This window comes from Crinia signifera, chromosome 5, assembly GCF_055691185.1.
Source record: "Crinia signifera chromosome 5, ASM5569118v1, whole genome shotgun sequence".
NCBI classification, from domain to species: domain Eukaryota; kingdom Metazoa; phylum Chordata; class Amphibia; order Anura; family Myobatrachidae; genus Crinia; species Crinia signifera.
Window position 1 is genome coordinate 285,538,373 of NC_139221.1, and position 13,315 is coordinate 285,551,687.

At 45.4% G+C, this 13,315-nt stretch overlaps 1 protein-coding gene across 1 annotated transcript in view; it reads left to right on the top strand.

The window, feature by feature from the left end:
- The first annotated feature begins 471 nt into the window (after positions 1-471).
- SNX13 (sorting nexin 13) overlaps positions 472-13,315 on the top strand; it is a 125,405-nt gene continuing 112,561 nt past the window's right edge. The window contains exon 1 of the mRNA XM_083189150.1: positions 472-687. Within this exon, the coding sequence (XP_083045276.1) occupies positions 676-687 (12 nt within the window). The 5' untranslated portion in view covers positions 472-675. The remainder of the gene's footprint in view (positions 688-13,315) is intronic.

Genomic DNA, 13,315 nt, shown 5'->3' on the forward strand with positions numbered 1-13,315 from the left:
CATGTCGACCTTTTGACTATCGACCTAGACTATGTCAACCTAATGCTTGTGTCGACCTAAAGTCATGTTAACCTAATGATTGGTTGCTATGGGCAATATCGTCTCCATTCATGTAATTTTACCCTATTGGACAATGACACTCAGATGACATTCTGTATGAGCTGCTGTATGAGTGAGTACATGATGTAGCCGGCATACAGTGAGTGCGAGATAAGAAGCGATGATGTGCCTGGAAGGAAGTCTGGGACGCAAAGACTCGGAGAGTGAGTGAGTGAGTTTGCACTCGTTCTCGGAGCAACCAGCCACGCCTACAACTGCATTCTCCTCCTCCTCCTCGGTGACTCCTGACTACACTACTGACTGACTGGATTGTAAATGAGAGAATAGCAGGGTGTGGCTTGATGATGTGTACCGTGGGAGGAAACTGGCCGCGCTAGCCACGCCCAGTCCGCAACTTTGCTCGTCCCTAATGTTAATGCTCCCATTGCCCACACATAATATGGCGGCTCTTCCGGAGGCGGCCGGAGGGTAGGGGTGGGTCAGACTGCAAAGCTACCGGAGGCCGCGGATATACGGGGCCAGGCGGGGTCCGGATCTGTAACAGGCGAGGGCCAGTGATTGCTCTTACCGGTATAATGCTGTGCGGATAAACGGGCAGCCCGGCTGGAGGTAACCATGATCCCCAAGGTAAGGTCCAACTTGGGAGCATGGAAGGCAGCTGGATGAGTGCAGTGCCGGGGTCCCGGGAAGACTGGAGGGTTGTGCTCTCCAGTGAAGCCTTGTAGCAGTAAGTGTGGAAAGAGACAACAGGGTGACAGGTGACAGCACTATGTGGCTGCAGGGTGACAGCACTATGTGGCTACAGAATGATATGTGACAGCAGTATGTGGCTACAGGTGACAGCAGTATGTGACTGCAGGGTGACGGGTGACAGCAGTATGTGGCTGCAGGGTGACAGCATTGGGTGGATGAAGGGTGACAGCAGTATGTGACTGCAGGGTGAGAGGTGACAGCAGTATGTGACTGCAGGGTGATAGGTGACAGCAGTATGTGGGCACAGAGTGACAGGTGACAGCAGCAGTATGTGACTGCTGGGTGACAGCAGTATGTGGCTACAGTACAGGGTGATGTGTGACAGCAGTATGTGGCTACAGGTGACAGCAGTATGTAGGCACAGAGTGACAGGAGTATGTGGCTGCAGGGTGACAGCATTGGGTGGATGAAGGGTGACAGCAGTATGTGACTGCAGGGTAATAGGGGACAGCAGTATGTGGGCACAGAGTGACAGGTGACAGCAGTATGTGGCTGCAGGGTGACAGCAATATGTGGGTGCAGAGTGACAAGTGACAGCTGTTTGTGGAGCAGACAGCCATTCAATGGACAGGAGACAAGTGACAGCTCTATGTGGACCAGACAGCCATTCAATGGACAGGAGACAAGTGACAGCTCTATGTGGACCAGACAGCCATTCAATGGACAGGAGACAAGTAAGTGACAGCTGTATGTGGACCAAACAGCCGTAGACTGGAGAGGAGACAAGTAAGTGACAGCTGTATGTGGACCAGACAACTGTAGACTGGACAGGAGACAAGTGACAGCTGTCTATGCGACAGACAGCCATAGACTGGACAGGAGACAAGTAACCGCTGTATGTGGATCAGACAGCCGTGGACTGGACAGGAGACAGGTGACAGCTGTATGTGGACCAGACAGCCATTCAATGGACAGGAGACAAGTGACAGCTCTATGTGGACCAGACAGCCATTCAATGGACAGGAGACAAGTGACAGCTGTATGTGGGACAGGCAGCCGTGGACTGGACAGGAGACAAGTGACAGCTGTATGTGGACCAGACAGCCGTGGACTGGACAGGAGACAAGTGACAGCTGTATGTGGACCAGACAGCCGTGGACTGAACAGGAGACAAGTAACCGCTGTATGTGGATCAGACAGACGTGGACTGAACAGGAGACAAGTGACAGCTGTATGTGGGACAGGCATCCGTGGACTGGACAGGAGACAAGTGACAGCTGTATGTGGGACAGGCAGCCGTCGAATGAACGGGAGGCAAGTGACCGCTGTATATGGGATAGGCAGCTGTCGAATGGACAGGAGGCAAGTGACCACTGCATATGGGACAGACTGCTGCAGGCTGATAGTTATAATAGGAAGCAGACAGCATTAAGCTGGACAGGTAACATGCATGGGGGTGGCAGTAGCAGTGTGAAAGCTTGTAATAAAGTTGGGAGACAGCAGTATATATGACAGGCAGTGATAAGTTGTGGGAAACTTAGGTAACAGGTGACTCACCGGAACACTACTTATCAGCACCTACAGTACCTACCAGGACAGGTGACAGCAAGGTGTGCATATGGGGAAGGCAGGGGAGGGTTTCTGTCATATGTATCTTGCATGTTTTTGGATTGCTTGTTATGCAGAGCTGTACCAATTTCAAGTGCATGTCCACTTGCGACTGGGGGGCCTTCTTGCATAATGCTTCATTAATCATGTGCCAATGGAACTATGAGCTATGTATAGTTGTACAGAAGCATGAATACTCAGCTTCCAGATACATCTTTTGAACCAAGTGTAGACTGTTACAAAGTGTATCCTAATGACAAGTAGTGAACCAGTCCTACAGATAAGGGTAGACCATCTGCCAAGATACATACATGTCTGCATATGAGCTAAGATCTGCATTTATGTCCATGCATTCAATATGGTGGCGTGTCCTCTTCATTCTAGCACCCGCTATCTTTGAAAAACCATGCAGTTCCTCTTCCCTGCCTGGGTTGTCGCTGTCTGCTGTAGTGCTTCTAGCACAGTGTGGTCTGTATATCAGCACTGATATGCAAACCAGACCTGTGCTAGAAACACCACAGCAGACAGCGACACCCCAGGCAGGGAAGAGGAACTGCATGAGTTTTCAAAGATAGCGGGTGCTAGAATGAACACTAGCGTGTATGACCAATCTGCATTCAACTGTACATTAGGCCTTTAGTCCCCACCGATGTGGGGTAAAAGTATGATAATACTAATCAACACTCATTTTATTGCCAATTAGATTAGAACAATTATGGGTTACCTTTGCTGATTGCTGATATGACATCGGTTGAATGAGAAATAAGACAGTAGTTGTAACACTATATCACGGCTAAAACGTTGTCCACCAAAATGTAAATGTGCCCCCTCACTACTCTGCACCCTGCACCTAAAGTGAGCACTAGAAGTCATCTGGGCTGTGCAGGTGATGGCCAGAAGTCAGCATACACTGGTGACACTGGGCTGGGTGTCTGACAACAAAGTGGCCAGAATTGTGTTCTGTATTTAAGACCGAGGGCAAAATATAACCGTCTGTGGGTTGAAGAGTGTGCCAGTGCTTTGGCCGCAAGGCATAAAACGTGCAATTTGTTTATTTAAATGCTGCTATGATTTTAATGATATGTCAGCACTTTTACCAAGCTGCAGGCTGTTCTGTCCGGCCTAGTGTGGATCAATCTGCTGAACTTGTGAATGGGAAGTGATGTCATTGAGCTGTGCAGAGGTTCTCCATTCTATTTGGTTATACTTGGGTTTGACATTTTCATCCAAATACTGTGTGTAGCATTTTGGGTTAGAGTATTTTATGACCTATAAAACTAGTAGTAAAAAGCTTCAGTGTATACAAGTTACTTTTTCCTATTTTATGTTCTCCCAAATTTTCTGCATTATATATTGAAGCAACAATTATTTCATGCACTCTATGGAAAAATTCAAATCTTCATTGGACTCACCATGGGATTTTAGCTTCTGGATTAAAAGCCCAGAGCTAGTCAGTTACTGCCCACGGTAAAGCCGTGTACACACGGCAGCGATATGGAGTCATATGGAGAGTATGGCTGTCAAAACAGCGAGGCTCGCGGCTATATGCCCCAGGCTCACTGCATTAGCGGCAAACCTTTCTATGGGATGCAGTTAATTTACAGACAGACGGTCATTATACCGACACGATCAATATACCAACATTTATTATTTCGAAATGTTAATTTGACTGACACGGTCAAAACACCGACACGATCAATATACCGACATTTATTATTACGACATGTTCAACTGACTGACGCGGTCAAAATCCCGACATTTAACATGCCATCAGGTCGACTGAGTTTTCAAGCAATTTTTGCTCTTAAACAGACTTTACCACCACAGCGAGGCACCGTGCCCAAAGCGTGGCAAGCACAGCGGTACACTTAGATGACGTAGGTCAACATAGACAAAAAAAAACCCCATAGAAACACGTTGACTTGTTAAATCTCGGTATTTTAATCGTGTCAGTCAGTTGACCATGTCTATATAATGAATGTTGTTATATTGACCGTGTCAGTATTTTGACTGTCTGTCAATGGGTGTCGGTATAATGATCGTCAGTGAATCATACTGAACCCCTTTCTATATCCATGGTGGAATTCAATGTTCTATTATTAGAAAGCTTTACTGCAGCTGTCCTTTGTGACATGAACTTGCGTTATAAAATGCCATTCGTATGAATGTAAATGATTTATAAACCAGCTCTCCCTTCTTTTGCATTTGTTCTATATAATATATATATATATAATATTTTTCCCTTGTTTATCACCTTTTAATAGAAAATTTAGAGCTGGGGTTTATTAGTCACCTGCTGTTGCTGTGGTCACTGATTTGCAGAATGATTTCGCTACCTGTCCCAGGTCTGATTGAACAGCGTTGTGTTGTAAAATAAGCTCAGTGGGTCCCGTGAGACATCTGTGTTTCTATTAGTTATGTCTGTGATCGATACAGCCAGACAGCGGCACATAGCCACTAAGCCTGACTGAAGGGCATGCACAGTTCTACTGTTGTCTTCTGCAGACTGATAAACCTAATGATCAGTGCAGTTCTGCTTGTGCTCAACCAGGAATAACTGTCCCTTTCCACAGACGGTCCAGTGGACGCCATCACGTTGACCATGTAGGTAGACTGCTTCCTAAGCTGGGAATAAACTATGATATGACATAGAGCCTGTTCCATAATACATTTATTTATAGAACTATTTATAGCAATAAATAAAACACAGACAGGTGTAAAATGACAACTCTGCCCATTTGTTATGTTGAGCTTTAGGAAATGTTACATACATTCTGATGATGCTTAGTACTGTATTTGGAAATAGCCATATTTGGGGATGTCAGAAACTGTACTTTGTTTTTTTTTTTAAACCAAGTGCTCCCTTATTTTTGTCAGTATTCATTGTCAAGAAACAATAATGGGTACTTGTGTATTATCACGGCGCCCATCGCATCGCATACCATAAGGCTTGATATGGTATGCAATGAGATGAGATGTGCTGCGATGGGACCCGATCTTTTACAATTTAAAATTGTATACCATTGTATATGGCATACAATGAGATGAGATGAGATAAGATTTTAAATTGTATAAGCACCCTAATGGGTGCTTACAATGGTAAATGCAGCCCAACGCCACCCCCACTATCAACGCCAACCCGAAGCGTGGCGAGCGCAGCGGTACGCGTCCTCCGACCTTTTTCATACTCCCACTATCCATATGGGCGTGGAGTTGATTTTATATAGTGTGGCGAGCGCAGCGAGGCGAGCGGACGCGCAATACATGTAAAGTAAAACGCGGCCGCTCGCCACGCTTCGGGTTGGCGTTGATAGTGGGGGTGCATTTAACATTGTAAGCACCCATTAGGGTGCTTATACAATTAAAAATCTTATAGGGGGGCCAATTAACATTAAAAGCACCCATTAGTGTGCTTATACAATCTAAAATCTCATCTCATCTCATTGTATGCCATATACAATGGTATACAATTTTAAATTGTATATGATGCCATAAGATGGAAATCGTGGGCACTGTGCTAATACACAAGTACCCAACAATGAATAGATTATGGCTAAGCAAACATCTCTAATTTATACCCCTTTCACACAGAAAATGAAATACGCGGGTGAAGCAGTTCCACCCGGGAATTTCATTGAATACACGGGTCCTTTTTCTGTGTGAAAGGGCACACCCGTGTCGTAAATCCCGTGTCTCCGACCCGGGAATTGACCAGGGTCGAGGACACGGGATTTATGACCCGTGTTGACCCTTTCACACAGAAGAATTACCCGTGTTATTCAGCAAATTACCAGGTAGAAATTTTCAACCCGGTAATTTTGTTCTTCTGTGTGAAGGGGGGTCAGGCTGCTCCCGGCAAATTGACACGGCATTTGAAATGCCGTGTATTTGCCGGGATTTTCAGACTTTTCTGTCTGAAAGGGGTATTACTCTCAGAATGATGCTTAGAATTAGAGATTTATCGTAATTTTTATCATAAGATTTCTTATGATAAAACATTTAAAAAAAAGTTAAACTTAGGCACGGGCTGCACGGAGTGTGGTTTGTTTTGTCGACATCCATAATGTCTGTTTGGTCGTAATGTCGATATGTTTAGCATGCCAACATTGACTGTGTTGACATTCATCATATCAACACTGATAAAATGTCATCATGATTAAAATGCAGACAATATTTAAATGGTGTACTAATAGTGATGGTGGTGGTCCCTGGTGGTCTTGTCTGGCAGCTCCAGCGCTGTGTCTTCCAGGTCCGACAGCCGATGACTTCTGGTGGTGTATATATATATATATATATATATATATATATATATATCGCTTATCCTGGTCCTAGACCTAACCTCCCCTCCCCTCCTGTTGCCTTTTATAAGGAACCTGCTCGCTAATAAACAGCACTGTAGTCTCTAGCTCAGGCTTTCCCAACCACGGTCCTCAAGGCACACCAACAGTGCAGGTTTTGTAGACATCCAGGCTTGAGCACAGGTGACTTAATTAGTACCGGAGTGATTCTGATTAAACCATCTGTGCTGAAGCCTGGATATCCCTAAAACCTGCACTGTTGGTGTGCCTTGAGGAACATGGTTGGGAAAGCCTGCTCTAGCTGGAAGCTACCCGTCCATGGTGCTGTCTTACACACCCTTTCATAGCACCCACTGATACCCCTTTCAGACAGAAAAGTCTGAAAATCCCAGCAAATACACGGCATTTCAAAAGCCGTGTCATTTTGCCGGGTGCAGCCTGACCCCCTTCACACAGAAGAACAAATTACCGGGTTGAAAATTTCTACCCGGTAATTTGCTGATTAACACAGGTATTTCTTCTGTGTGAAAGGGTCAACACGGGTCATAAATCCCGTGTCTTTGACCCTGGTCAATTTCAGGGTCGGAGACACAGGATTTACGACACGGGTGTGCCCTTTTCACACAGAAAAAGGAACCGTGTATTTAATGAAATTCCCGGGTGGAACTGCTTGTGTGAAAGGGGTATGACATTGGGTCCTGCACATAGTAAATGCTGTTTGAGTAGAACTCAGAACTGAGCACTGTCAGATACTGTGATTGTATGTTTCTGACAGGAAGTTTGGTACTTTTAGGTATAAAAAGTATCAAAACGCCCCCCTCATGCAATATTAAGTTGTAACAATAGTTAAACCTATTTATAGGTCACTGTTATTATCTCACACCACCGAAATACAGATGAAGGCATGTGACCCAGCATGCAGGGACGGATCCTGTGCTTCCTGATTCTCTACCTTGGTAAAAATGCAAATGAACTATTGGTGATCGAACATGCTGCCCTATGGAACTAGACATTTCAGCATGCCCTGCCCCAGTTTTGCTATTAGGGCATACTGAATCTGTGGTAGGGCATGCTGGGATATGTAGTTCAACAGCAGCTGTAGACTGAAAGTGTGTGTCCCCTTCTGAAATCACTACAAACTCATTTAGACTGTGCTAGTCGGAGCAATCTCATGTCATCACCCATTATCCTGTGTAAACTTGTAGTTTACACTATAAGAACACTCCATTACGCATACTAGGCATATGTAGAGCTCACTGACGTGTCAGCAGGCTGTAGGGCTGTTAATGCCTATCCTTGTGCATTTCATATTACAGGATAGGTCCATGTTCTCCGGTGATAGTTTTTGTAAGTATCAATTTAAAATATTAAAACTTTTTGTTATTAGTGAAAAAAGTTCATACAGTAATGAGTTGTTCCTGAGGGACTTAACACTATTACAGAAAGGTTTTATATTTCTTAATACCTGCGTGAATCCTACAGTATACCCCTTTCACACCTGCCACCTGGCAATTACCTGGCATTTTTAAGTTCCAGGTAATTTTGCCGGGTGTAGCTGGACCCCATTTACACCACCCGCAAATTACCGGGTTAAAGCTTTTTAACCCGGTAATTTGCTGGAAAACCCGGGTTTTTCAGTGGTGTGAATGGGTTAAGACCAATGTTGACCCTTTCAAACCACTCAAAAACCCAGGTTTTCCAGCGGTGTGAATGGGTTAAGACCCATGTTGACCCTTTCAAACCACTGAAAAACCCAGGTTTTCCAGCAAATTACCAGGTTGAAAAGCTTTAACCTGGTAATTTGCTTTGTGGTGTGATTGGGGTCCTTTGTCTAATCTATCTATCTATCTATCTATCTATCTATCTATCTATCTATCTGTGTATGTATATATGTGTGTGTGTATGTATGTGTGTATATATATGTGTATATATATATATATACTGTATCTTTCAGTAGGCACAATGTGCTGCTTTATGGTGGAGTGTTACCAAGCAGCTGACGATATTTCCGCTACGCCTCAATAAAGTGAGGTGCTCCTAACTGTTGGTTAGGGCCAGTAGTATTAGAGATTCAAATGATAGGAAACAGGTTGGTTTTAGCATTTCTTTTATTTATTTTTATTTTATGTATTTTTTTTAATTTAACAAAAGAACCCTTTTACCAGTAGATAATAACTAGACCACACAGATTTGGGCGAGGACATGATGCCAATATTTTTGCAGCCAGGCCTTCCTTTATTGTACTATGCATGCATGAGTCAGGATGGATTTAAGACCATGGTCATAGTGTGGGCTTGGATGCCGAATGATTGACAGTTATTGAGTGGGAGGTAACAAAGGGCAGTGGAGAGTTAAATGCTGGCATGTCAGTCCATTTATGAGGCACATTGAAACCAGTGACTGTATCATTCTACGCAGTGATACTGAACCGGAATTTTAGTTTTGATGAACATTCTAAAATTTGGTGGTGTGTCTTTGTATGTAAGCGGCGATTTAGAGAGGCTCATTATTAGTATCTCAGTCAGTGTGATTTAAAGTAAACTATATTGCTGATGTTTTATTGTATTTTGCTAATATCTACTAAAATCTTATTTGTGGTATAATAGGTAGATGGTGGAATACTGTTGAATAATCAAACTTTTGATCAGGGTGATTTGGGTAGTTTGGGTAGTTTCTGTTGTTGTTCTGATTTAAAAAGAGTAAACACAGTTGTTTGACAATAAATGGCTTCACCCAACCACTAACCATAAGTGAAAGAAAAGTTTGTGAGTTATCATTCATATTCTCTGACAGTGTCGGACTGGGGCACCAGGGGGCGTGGTCTTTTTGAAGGGGTGTGGTCACCTGACCAGAGAGGGGTGGCTTTACACTATGCAATTTTGGGCCAATTTCATCCGATTTCGGCACTTTGGGCTGATAATCGGGCAAAATCGGTGGCAAAATCGCAGGTGTGTGACATCCGATCCGTAAATCCCCCACCCTGATAATAAAGCACATAGGTCCCACATAGCCCCCCCAGATATTACAGCACATAGGTCCTCCACAAACAAATAATAGTACAGGACACAGGCCCCCCCATATAGTACATTACATAGATCCCCCACTCAGATAATAGTACAGCACATAGGCCCCCCCATATAGTACATTACATAGATCCCCCACTCAGATAATAGTACAGCACATAGGCCCCCCATAGGCGAATCTAGAATTACGGTAATGGGTGGTCCCAAATCCAAAGTTACAGGTAGGCGGTACCTTTGCGCGGCGAAAAGGGGCGTGGCCTCATGGGGCAGGGGCGTGGCATAACAAAATGGGGCATGGTATTTCACTTTAGACCACACTCCGTAATACCCATTACACATAAATCAACATGCCGTAATGCCAATTACACATGAGGCCACACACCATAATGCCCATTACATACCCTATAACAAAACGTTATGCCCATTACATATTTGACACATACAGTAAGTGCAGCTTACCTACGTGCTCATTGCTAGGGGGTTCATGCTCAATGCCAAGGGGGCTTCATGCTCGATGCCATATGGGAATACATGCTTGTTGCCAAGGGGGGGATGTCTCATGCCGCTGGACTCACTTACATAGGCGAATCTAGAATTATGGTAATGGGTGGTCCCAGATCTAGACATAACAGCAGGGGGACCTTTGCACGGCGCAGCCGTGCTGCAAAAAGGGGGCGTGGCCTCATGGGAATGGGGCGTGGCATCACAAAAAGGGCTGTGGTATTACACTTTAGATCATACACAGTAATACCCATTACACATAAAGCCACACGCCGTAATGCCAATTACACATTGTGCCACACACCATAATGCCCATTACACATTGTGCCACACATCATGATGCCCATTACATACTATATAACAAACTGTAATGCCCATTACATATTTGCCACATAAGTGCTGCTTACCTACGTGCTCATTGCTAGGGGGTTCTTGCTTGATGGCACCATAGTACCCATTACACATGATACCACACACCATAGTACCCATTACACATGATGCCGCACACCATAGTACCCATTACACATGATGCCGCGCACCATAGTACCCATTACTCATGATGCTGCACACATAATGTCCCTTACACATGATGCTGCTCACCGTAATGCCCCTTACACATTAAGCCACACATTATGCGTAATGCCCCCACATACCACCACTTGTAGTGTCCCTCAAGCAATGCCCCCAAAAGTGTCACTTACTGTAAATTTTTATATGAGCCTTCGCTGCTGCTGCAGGGAGAGATGGAGAGCGGTGCAGCTGCTTCTATGGGGAGAGGAGCAGAGCACAGCGCAGAGCACGCTCCCACTCCCCTCCTGGTGTCCCCTCTAGCCGAGTGGACATTTGAAATATTGTGCACGCTGTTGTTGTGTGTGATGTCGGGGGAGCACGCCGGGCGCTGGCACCACATGATTAAAGGGGGGGGGGGGGCGGGCTGAGGTGAAAGCGGGGAGAAGAATTGGAGCGGAAGCTGCAGGGGTGACAGTCATTGACAGCTGGGCAGAGAGCAGGGGGCTGCCCGGCTGTATTCAGAGCACTGCAGGTCATGGCTGTTTGAAATCATACCCCTTTCACAACAGAAAATGCAGGGATTTACCCGGGAATATGGTCCCAGGATCATGCAGGGACATTCCCAGGCTGAACCGTTATACACCAGCCTAGTCCCTGCATGTTCTGATGTGAGGGGGAGAGACAACCACTCCCCTCTCCCTACCCCCCTTTAACCAACCAGCTATATCTTCGGAACCAACTGACCCATTTACATGAGACCAGTATCATATTGAAGAACTTTTGAGTGGGCTTCGAATGATTTTGGTCCCGTGAAACTGGGCTGTTTGGTTCCAGAGAAAACGGTTTAACCTCAATATCCCTGGAACCAATTAACCCATATGGATCCAGCCTGGTATCAGATTGAAGGCCCAGCGATTTGGTTTCGACTGAGATCAACCTCGAGCTTTAGTGATGCCGAAGGGGGAACTGGCAGCTGTTGAACTGGGTGGGGGTCGGAATTAGCGGGTCCCATTTTATCCTATAGGGAAACCGTTCCTGCTTTGCCTGGCAGTATCTCCGGTTCCCAGGGGGCTAGAGAAACAGGGCTGGGCTCGTTGGAAAGCCCCATCCATCAGCTACAAGATGGGCTAATGGGTGGTCCTGTGCACCCCCGGACCACCCCCTAGATTCGCCTATGCTCACTTAATTGTAAGAAATGACAGCCAGGCAGAGAGCGCTGTGCTCGGCTGTTTAGTCTTAGGAATTGCTTATTGCCAAGGGGGATGTTACACGCTGCTGGACTCACCTAATTGAAATACATGACAGCTGGGAAGAGAGCGATGTGCGCTGCCCGGCTGTAGTCTCTGCAGGAGCATCAATATTTTCAGTTCTCGCGCTGGGGTCTGGCAGCCAATCAGGAGCAGCTACCAATACCACTCCCGATTGGCTGCCAGCAGTCCAAAGGGAAAATTGAAAATATCGATGCCACTGCTTAGACTACAGCTGGGCAGCGCACATCGCTCTCTGCCCGGCTGTCATTTCTTTCAATTAGGTGCGTCCAGCGGCGTGAGACATCCCCCTTGGCAACAAGCAATTCATTAGACTAAGCAGCCGGGCAGCACACAGCTCTTTCTGCCCGGCTAATGCTAATACATTACATAGGTCCCCCCACTCAAATAGTACAGCACATAGGCACCCCATATAGTACATTACATACATATAGGTCCCCCCACTCAGATAATAGTACAGCACAGCACATAGGCCCCCAATAAAATACATTACATAGGTTCCCCCACTCAAATAGTACAACACTTAGCCCCCCCATATAGCACATTACATACGTCCCCCACTCAAATACTGTAGTACAGCACATAGGCCCTCAATAAAATACATTACATAGGTCCCCCACTCAGATAAAAGTACAGCACATAGGCACCCCCATATAATACATTACATAGGTCCCCCCACTCATATAATACTACAGCACAGCATGTAGGCCCCCAATAAAATACACTACATAGGTCCCCCACTCAAATAGTACAACACATAGCCCCCCCCATATAGTACATTACATAGGTCCCCCACTCAAATAGTACAGCACATAGGCCCCCATATAGTACAGCACATAGGTCCCCCACTCAAATAGTACAGCACATAGGCCCCTCATATAGTACAGCACATAGGCCCCCCATATAGTACAGCACATAGGCCCCCCATATAGTACAGCACATAGGCCCCCCATATAGTACAGCACATAGGCCCCCCATATAGTACAGCACATAGGTCCTCCCTACCCAGATAATATAGCACATAGGTCACACACACACACCTAAAAAAAAAAAAGGGACTATAAAAAAGTTAATACAGCACCAACACATGGTTAGGTTAGTTGTGGTTTGTTGGGGGTACTCGGTCCTGCGCGCCTCCTTCGGCTGCCTAATGATTACCACTAAGGTCACCCTCAGACCTTGGGTTTTGGAATACTAGTGGAGTGGGTGTGGTAATCGTACTGGGCGCCAAAGTTAAAATATAACAGGGTTTATTGGTACAAAATGTAAAAACATATAAAATATAATGCAGTGTATGAACACATAAAACACAAGAGTAAAATTCTTCTTACCCCTAAGGGTATTTGGAGCCAGC